Source organism: Mus caroli, chromosome 3 (genome assembly GCF_900094665.2).
Source record: "Mus caroli chromosome 3, CAROLI_EIJ_v1.1, whole genome shotgun sequence".
Classification (NCBI taxonomy): Eukaryota; Metazoa; Chordata; class Mammalia; order Rodentia; family Muridae; genus Mus; species Mus caroli.
In genome coordinates this window covers 92,952,781-92,962,909 of record NC_034572.1, presented here as the reverse complement: position 1 = coordinate 92,962,909, position 10,129 = coordinate 92,952,781, and the positions used below count along the sequence as shown (strand labels likewise).

The 10,129-nt window shown below is 41.9% G+C and overlaps 1 protein-coding gene across 1 annotated transcript; it reads left to right on the top strand.

The window, feature by feature from the left end:
* The first annotated feature begins 3,695 nt into the window (after positions 1-3,695).
* On the top strand, positions 3,696-9,156 carry LOC110291371 (3 beta-hydroxysteroid dehydrogenase/Delta 5-->4-isomerase type 1-like). The gene is given in 3 exon segments (XM_021158492.2): positions 3,696-3,884; positions 5,523-5,692; positions 8,353-9,156. Coding segments are annotated over 3 exon segments (1,119 nt in total). The 5' UTR covers positions 3,696-3,739.
* The last annotated feature ends 973 nt before the right edge of the window (positions 9,157-10,129 follow it).

Below are 10,129 nucleotides of genomic sequence, written 5' to 3'. Positions count from 1 at the left end.
GGCATCTAGGTTGTTTGGAGTTTCTGGTTATTACAAATAAAACTGCTATGAAAATACTTGAGCAAATGACCTTGTGGGATGGTGAAGCTTCTTTTGGGTATATGACCACAACCAGGGTCTTGAAGTAGAACTTTTCTCAATTGTTTGAGAAACCACCAAGTTGATTTCCAAAGTGGTTATACAAGTTTGCACTCCCATCAGGAATGGAGGAGTGTTCCCCTTCCTTGATCCACATCCTCACCAGCATGACATGTCGCTTAAGGTTTTGATCTTAAAAATTTTAATGGGTATAAGATGGAATTTCAGAGTTACTTTGATTTGCATTTGCCTGTTGACTAAGGATGTTGAACACCTCTTTAAGTGCTTCTTGGCCATTATAAATTCCTCTGGTGAGGATTCTTTGTTTATCTATACACCCCACTTTTAAAAACTGGGTTTAGTTTGTTGATGTCTAGTTTCTTGGGTTCCAGAAACTATAGGTTAGGAATTAATATTCCAGTCTTAAGGGCAATGGAGGGGTCTATAAGGTACTCTGTCTGAGCCATCAGATACAGTCTACAGAGGTGCCCTATTCACCTGGATTGAATCTTAAGATGTCAAAAAGACCAAAGCCCTTTATCTAATGAGCAAGATGCTGCATAGTACACAGGATCATCCTTCCCAGAGGGAGTAATTAGTTGACACACTGGGATTCAGGATCCAAGGTGGAAGGGGAAATGTCTACAAAATGGAAAGAGGGTGGTTCAAATTAAAGTTATTTCCATCCATTTCAGAAAACACCCAATAAAACCAGTTCCAATAAGCATTAGAGTTGAAATCATACAGTGATCGTTCTGTGGTTACATGACAACTAAATTAAACATCAGTAACAATGAAGCTTAGAAAACCCTCCCTTCCATTGAATAGGAAGCACACTTGTAGTAATACCCAAGTAAAATCAGGGATTGCTGGGGACATCAGAAAACTGCTTCACCTGGAGGGGATCACAGCTGAGGGAGGCATAAAATCAATGAGTTACGCTTTTACCACAGATGCCAGAAAAACAGGATATTAAGTCCCAAATCAATATATGGAAGCAAATAATAAAAATAAAAGAAAGAAATGAAACAAGGAAGTGTTGTTTAGGATTTTCTAAGAAAGCGTAAAGTTTATCCTAGGTAGCTTAGAAGAAAAAAATTGTCAGAATATGGGAATAAAATGGAATTTTATAGATATAAAATCAGAAAGTAGACATCTCTAGAGTAGATTGGGGGTAGGTAGTCTGTTCTATGGAAAGACAGGAAAGAGTTTTCTGGGATAGTGCACATGCTCTGTGTCCCTGCTTGTCTGTAGTGTCCATAAGGAATGACTGACCTGAACACTTGATATCTGGCCATCTTAATGCATGTGGTCATAATTGCCTGTTTTAAGTATAGAGGGACACCGTGTTGTAAGTTGCACATGGTGGGGTTCCAGGATACCTCTGAGCTGAGGACTGAAGTTCCCCTACCATTTTCCATTCAAGCTAGTCTCCATGAGGAGAGACACTGTGGGACAAAGGTGCACTCTCTCTTTTGACATCAATCACATGGGCCACATAATAAGGCAGATACTACTAACTTGCTTCTTTTAATGATGTGTTTCCATTGGAGGGCAAAGGTATCATGAGAAACAAAATCTGAAAAGCTTGGGATCCGCATGCAATACATAATGAAAGTGGTATCATTGCAAGTTCCTAAAGTTTGCAAGCAAGGATATAGACATTTCTGGTCCCACTTATAGCTACAGACAAAAGAAAGCCTGCTGAGGTGTTGTTTCAGCCAGATGAGCTCACACCAGGACAGAGTCTAGCACTGGACCTGGGGATTTATCTTTTTGTTTGTTTGTTTTTGCAATTGAAACTCACACACTGAACCCCAAGACATCTTGTGAACTGGTGGCTGTTTTGCTGATAGAAAAACCAAGTCTTTACTAAAGGATTACTCAACAAGTTAAAAAAAAATGATCTCCTTGATTCTCAGAATTCTTGAAACAGACATAGCACATCCCACGTTTATGCTAGATCTTTTCTCTGTATTCCTTTGTTGTTGCTTTTTCCTCCAAGCTATTTAAACAGACCAAGATCAAACTCCAATGTTAGGTAATCCTTGAAGCTGCCCCTGATCTTTTGAGCCACCACCATCTCAGACTTTCGAGAGCCTTTTGCTCTCTCAGTAGTGACCATTTCCTACATTCTGAACTGAGCAGCTGCTGCACAGGTATCTTTGTTTTTCATTTTCCTTAATTCATTGTTTGTATTCACTTTACATCCCAGTCATGGCCTCCTTCCCTCCTCTCCTCCCTGTCCCATCCTCACAAATGCCTCCCCCATTACCATTTCCCTTCTCCCCACTCACAGAATGGGAATCCCCTGTCCCCCTAACCCCATCACAGGCTACCCACCCACCCTGGGATATCTAGTTGAAGCAGGACTGAGTGCATTATTTTTCATTCAGACCAGACCAGGCAGTCCAGAGGGGGGAAGGAGATCCAATGGCTGACAACAAAGTCAGAGACAGTCACTACTTCATGTGGGAATGGTCTGCATATCTGCAATATGAAGTCCAAGCTGCTCATCAGCTTCACATGTGTATGGGTCCTAGGTCTAGCCCCTGCATGCTTTTTAGTTGGTGATTCAGTCTCTGTGAGCACCTGTGGACCCAGATTACTTGATTCTGTATGTCTTCTTGTAGTGTCCTTGACCCCTCTAGGTGCCCACATCTTCTCCCACTTTTCCACACGACTCCCTCAGCACCCCCTGATGTTTGGCTGTGAGTCTCTGCATCTGTTTCCAACTGCTGCTGGATGAAGCCTCTCAGGAGACAGTTATGCTAGATTCTTGTCTATAAGCATAGCAGAGTATCATTAGGTTTCTCACAGGGGATGGCTCTCAAGTTGTTAAGTTGGGGCTTGTTCAGGAGAGCAGGACTGCACTTGTACTTTCTAATAAAGTCTGTACATTTATAACTATTTTCATAACTTCATTACTTAGCTAAGTATATTAAAGAAAATTTTACCCTATAAAATATACAAATATTTTTGAAAACACTTTTATTAATAAAAAGATTATATGTTTGAAATCTCAATAAATGCTTACTGGGTTGCATTGAAGGTATTCATAAAATAAATTCAAATTCCAGTAAAATTTCCAAAAGATTATACTTGGATTCAATCTAGTAAAGTTATTCTAATTATTTTTGTTGTTGTTTTGGTTAGGTTTTCTTTAGTATTTTGTATCTACTGCTCCTTTATACATTGAAAATAATAGAGTAAGAAGTGCACATGTCCAAACAAAACAGTCTTTATCACAGTGTAGCCTTGAAGCTGATTTTTCATCCTGTGTGAAGAATAAAGGACATAAGGTTTATCAATCACTGGGAAGGACAGACCACAGAAAAGAATAAATATGGTCATGAAGCAGGCATGCGGCAAGATATGATAAGTCAGCAGACTAGAGATTAAACATTAGTCCTGATCTGAGGGCTGAGGAGATCAGCATCCAGACACTCTCATCTGACTTTTAACAATTTAACAGGTAAGATTTTATTTTATTTTAGCTCCTCTTGCTGCTGCTGTGATTACAGTGTGCTAGCAAAATGAATGGGTAGAATGAATCCCAGAGATTTCTGGAAAACTGTTTTCATTGGGTCTTTTTTTCTAGCCCTCCAACATCACCCTACATCACACCTGCTCCCACTGTCATCTGTTTCCTGTGTTGACCATGACTGGATGGAGCTGCCTGGTGACAGGAGCAGGAGGGTTTGTGGGCCAGAGGATCATCAAGATTTTGGTGCAGGAGAAAGAACTGCAAGAGGTCAGAGCTCTGGACAAAGTCTTCAGACCAGAAACCAAGGAGGAATTCTCTAGTAAGTGAGTCAGAGTCTCTATTTTTGTGACTGTTGGGAGTACTGACTGAGCATTGGGGGGAATCTTTTCTAGCAAATATGGAGGCCCTTTTGGAACTTAAGGCTTGAACATATCTGGAAGATTCATGATCACACAGCATAAAATACACCACAGTTGTGGGGCTAGAGTCTGTCTTGTATCTGATTTAGAGATGGTGACCACCAACCCAGCTGCTAGAGCTCCAGACCCTGTCTTTCTTCCCATCTGGCCGTCTCACAGTTGTGTTCTTCCTGTAATGTAATATCAGTATATACGTGTCTAGTTCTCTGCAGCATTAGCAAGGATGCTGGATTGGAGGCCTCTGCAGAGGGTCTCTGTCTTTTCTACTTGGTATGGTTGCTTGTTCCTTTTCTTGTGTGGTTTGGGAGAGAAGTCATTCAACAGTCTCCCAAGGGGGGTTGAAGTAAAGAGTGAAATCAGTGAGTGAAAGAGAGACAGAGAGAAACTGAGTCAGACAACATACACTGAGCATTTTAGCGAGCTGAGTCAGGGGAGGGCCACAGATGCTTCACCTCCATTCTCCAACATCATTCCCTTCTGACCTTCATCTTCACAAAGGAAATGACAGAGGACTTTTCTGGAGCTCAGCATTCTTCTTTGCTGATATTGCTTCCTTTGGGGCAAGAGTAAGCTCTGGAATGACAGTGCAGTTTTTAGTGTCATTATCTTCACACCCTCAAGATAACCCTGCAGAGACCTTAGAAAACAATGTTCAGCTAGGAGGACAGTGACAGAGACTGGTGTAGATTGCCTCTGTCACAATGCTTCTTTTGTGAGATAATTCATCTGAATATGGGATTACCAGTCACATCCTGTGGATTGCAGAGAAGCTGAAGATACTTATGCATCCCCTGCCCCAGCTTCCTTTCTGCAACATGGGTCTCTTAAGGGGTGATGTATGCAGCATCAGTGGATGCTTTTGATAGCTGCTATATGCTGAAAGATACTTCTCTCACAGAGGATCAATTTCCCTATCTGTAATTCAGCTAACTCTTCATTTGTTCTCAGCCCAGACCCAAGTATCAAGACCTATCAGGGGCAGGGCTGAAAAGTCCATCTTTGTGTCTCCCTNTTCTGAACCCTCCTCACTGGAAGTTCATAGGACACAAACTTGTTAGCATGTTCCTTGCTCAGATTTCTCCAATGCCTTCACAGTTTGTAATCTCAGATTGATATTACAGTTTCCCAAGACAAAACTCCATCACCCTGTTTCTTTTTCAAATCCACAAATGATTTCCCCATTCTGTATCAATTGAGTTCTATTTTCCCTCCTTACATATCTGTGCCAACACTCCTCCAGTTGCTTTAGTGAATGTAGGAATTTCCCATAACTCTCTGTTTATATATAAAGCAGAAATGGCATCTTACTGCTCAGATGCATTTTCTACAAAGGGATGTGGTGGATATTGATGCTTCCTCATTCCTGATAACTGCTACCTTCTGATTTTTGAGTGTTTATGCTTCTTTCAGAAGAAAGGCCTCCTCCCCATTGTCTTCTCACCATGACTGCCCTTGTAAGGCCTAGGTAACTGACACCTGTGTCAGGAAATATTCTTCCCATGCAGAAAATTTCCCAAGGTCCTGCTTTGTGTCCACAGACCTGCAGACAAAGGCCAATGTGACAGTGTTGGAAGGAGACATTCTGGATGCCCAGTGCCTGAGGAGAGCCTGCCAGGGCATCTCTGTTNTCATCCACACTGCTGCTGTCATTGATGTCACAGGTCTTGTGCCCAAGCAGACCATCCTAGATGTCAATCTGAAAGGAACAGTACCTGAGGAAAATATGGAGCCCATAGGAAAATGATAATGGAAGAAGTGGTAGGGTCTCCTGCTTTGAAACTTTTGCTGTGCTCACACACTTTCTGATAGCATGGCCTTCAGTCTCAATATTTCTGTAAAATGTCATTTTATTTTCACTTTGTGTCTGCATGAATGTCTGTGTGTGTGGTGTGATGGGTTCTTATGGGACCAAAACAGGGCATCAGATCCCTGGAACTCAAGTTACAGGTGATATTAGAAGCCTTGTGAATGCTAAGGATCTAAGGGAGATCCAGTGGAAGAACAGGACGTATTCTTAAGCCCTTTGCCATTTCTCCTTCCCCTAATCTCAATAGTTCCGGTGGAGAAAACAGGGTGGGAGGGGAAATGAACATGATCAAGTCTCTGGAGGCAGTAAGAGAATAAATATTTAAAGTCACACTCTCCATCCTGGTCTCCTTCATACCAGTGAGGCTGAATTCCAAGCCCCACACTTTAATTTCCATCTACCCACTCGCCAATTCCAGGCCAGATCCAAGTATTAGACAGCCCAGTGTGCCTTAGCTTATTTCTGTGAGAGCCAGCCTGCCCCCATGAAGCAAGGTGTCCCTGGAAGATACTGCAGCAAAGCTGTCTCACAAAAGCATACTGGGAAGAATGATCCAGCACTTGTCCTCCCATGCTCTTATCTTAGGAGTCATTAACACTAACATGTCTTTATCACTAGCTTCTCAGCCCACGGTGGCTCACCTCTGGATGAGGTAAGAATTTTCCCCATGCCCCCTTTATTTTCTCCATATTTCTTTTTGGTGGGCTTTTCTGCAGTATGGCTTCATAGTATAAGTCAGGATGAAACCGGTAAATTCACATGGGATTTCTATATAATATCCTCACTCTCTCCACCAAGGACCAATCCTTTTATCGCCATTATACTCTCTGCAACGTCCCTGTATATGTTCCTTTATTTAAAAAAAAATATCCTCTCATGCATTACATACCAACTGCAGTATCTACGACGTCTTCCAATTACCTACATCTTCCATCATCCCCTTTCCTGCATCCTTTCCCACCTACTCCTCTCAAATTTCCTTTTACAAAATTGCATGTCTTTCAGTGATATCAATCAAACATTGCATATCAAGGTGAATTAAGACTATACAAGACCCTCACATTAAGGCTGGATGAAGCACCCCAGTAAGAGGAGAAGGATCACAAAAGCAGGAAGAAACATCAGAGACATCCCCTGTTGTCTCTGTTAGGAGTCACCCCAAAGGGACTGCTATACAAATATAACATACAGATTGCCTAGGTTAGAAACATGCAAGCTCCATGACTGTTGGTTCATTCTCAGTAAGCTATGAATCACGGTTTATTGATTCTGTGAGTTTCCAGCTTGANGCCCCTTGTCACCAGGGGAAGTCCAGCCTGAAACTGCCTTGAGGAAAAGAAACAAGATACCAGGATGGCTCAGAGACCTAGGAGAGAACCAACCACAAGAGGCATAGAACCAACCAGCACTGGTGCATTTATGTATGTGTGCATGTGTGTGTATGTGAAATTCTGTGTAATGATATTCTGTTATACTCATAGATTGATGTCTAAAACAATTGTCACCAGAGGGCTTCATCCAGGAATTGATGGAAAAATATGCAGGGACCCACAGAGCTACATTAGGCAGAGTTCAGATAACCCTGTTGAAGAGAGGGAGGAAGGAATGTAAGAGCCAGAGGGGTCAAGAATACCACAAGAAAATCCATATGTGTTCCATATTGTTGCCTTTCAATCTACTCACTCCAAGATGTCTTTACAAAAAGAAAAAAAGTATTTAGATTTTCTAGGAACTCCTTTAAAATATCCCTACTAATATCTAATTCATGGCCCCAACACACATATATCTGTAGGAAGATGCCAAAAGCCCCTGGTGTTCTTAGCCCGACCATAAATTATAATGCTTATGTACTGTAAATCCCAGCAGCTGGAGATGTGAGTTGACAGGGATGGTGATTAGGGCATTACTTTACTAGAACATTGTCACACTGAAAAACATGTCACAGTAATAGCTTTCAGCCCTCACTAGCAAGCAAACCCCACATTTAATTGGCTAATATATTTAACTTGAAAAAAAATGAAGCTGTTTCTCTAGGAAATCAAGTTAAAGAGTGACTTGTACTGCCAATAAATGACTGGATGATAACAATGGTAATGACTCCTTGCCCAGGACATTCCTTCCTTCCTCCACGATGTGCTGTCAGTGTTCTGGCTTTCCAGAAATGACCAGCAGGACACACATGTTGTTTTTCAGTTCTCTAGCAAGCTCAATAGAAAAGAATGATATAAATGACAAATCCTCATTCCTAATGCTATATTGCCAAGGTACATAGTAGAAAGCCTTTGTTCTTCTCCAGAATTGAAGATCAGAGACAGAGAAAGGAAGACCTGTCAAGGATGTACATCTGGAAGCTTCAGATACCAGATAGCATATATGACCTTTTTGCTTATTGGTTTTTTTGTTTGCTGTTTTTTATTCACATGTGCCCAAAGCATAGTTATGCTGATTCAGGAACAGAAAAAAAGGCTACTGGGGATAGGGTAAAAATAACAGGAAGGCAACTCAACTCCTTATTCTATTTTCCAACACTGACAGTGTGTTGTCTGTGGTTAGGTACTCAGAACCTATTGGAGGCCTGTGTTCCAGCAAGTGTGCCAGCCTTTGTTTTCTGCAGCTCAGTTGATGTTGCAGGGCCCAACTCGTACAAAAAGATCATCCTGAATGGCCACGAGGAACAGAATCATGAAAGCACATGGTCTGATCCATACACATATAGCAAAAAGATGGCTGAGAAGACAGTACTGGCAGCCAATGGGAGCATGCTGAAAAACGGTGGCACTTTGAATACTTGTGCCTTAAGGCCCATGTACATTTATGGGGAGAGAAATCCATTCATTTCTAATGCAATAATTACGGCCCTCAAAAATAAGGGTATTCTGTGTGTTACTGGCAAATTATCCATAGCCAACCCAGTGTATGTGGAAAATGTGGCCTGGGAACACATTCTGGCAGCCAGGGGCCTTCGAGAACCCAAGAAGTCCACAACCATTCAAGGACAGTTCTAGTACATCTCAGATGACACCCCTCACCAAAGCTATGATGATTTAAATTACACCCTGAGTAAGGAATGGGGGCTCCGCCCTAATGCCAGCTGGAGCCTTCCTCTGCCCCTGCTCTACTGGCTTGCCTTCCTGCTGGAAACTGTGAGCTTCCTGCTACGTCCACTCTACAGGTATAGACATCTCTTTAACCACCACTTGGTCACACTGTCAAATAGCACGTTCACTTTCTCTTACAAGAAAGCTCAGCGAGATCTTGGCTATGAGCCACTTGTCAGCTGAAAGGAGGCAAACCAGAAAACCTCAGAGTGGATAAGGATACCAGTGGAACAGCACAGGGAGAGACTGGACACAAAGTATCAATGATGGAAAAAGGGCAGGTACATGGCTCTGGGAGTTATAAGGTCCTGTAACAAGTACAGAGGCACAAGCCAGGTCCTGCTGCCTCTTGTAGACACAGAGACCAACTCAAGTCACCAGAAGCCTTGCCAGTCAATAACCCTCTCACAAGCTTTCTTCTCTAAGACCCTGCTCAGAGACAAACATAGCTGAGTCTCAGTTGTTAGGCTTCAGCAATTACAATTTACTTTCACTTAGAACTTAGTATTGCTTTTATTTCCCCCTTCAAGTTCTAAATCATATCCTGCCTTTGGTAAAATCCCATTGCTTTCTGAAGCTAAACAGAAACAGCAATAAATATTGCAATGCCTTACCTGGACTCAGAATCTTTCTATTCTTGGGCACTGCTATGATTTCCCTTCCATACCCAGGCTTTGTCAGTTCACAAATCAAACAGTGAAGTAGAGTTCACTGAGAGGAAGTAGTAATCTGATATTGGTCTTAATCATGCAGAAGTGGGTGTTGTGTGGTGCTCACCAGAGAAGACTTCTCAAACATGGGGTTAAGCCAATAAACATGTCTTTATTATCTGGCTGCCAGATACACTAGGTGCTCAGGACCCCAGTGCCATACTGAGCCTTTCTCAGAGTAAGGTTTAAGCACAAAATGATGTTCTAGGTTGACATACTTCAGTTAACAAAAACAGACAAATGTAGAATAACAGAAGCTAAAAAGCAATACTANTAGATTTTNAGGCTTTCCAAACGTATATAGACTGCCAAAAACTAGGCCTTTGTCTTAGTTTTAGCAGGATGTTCTATCTAAGTGCCAAGTTTTATGTCCTGTGTGGTATTCCTATCATGGTGTCAGTTGTGCAAAGGTCTAGGACCCTGTTACTGTCAGCATGAACTGGATGTTTGACATAGATTAGCTCATTTTATACTCCCCAGACAAAGACTCTGTTTCCTCTATCATGTTATGAGTCTTCCTCTCTACTTCC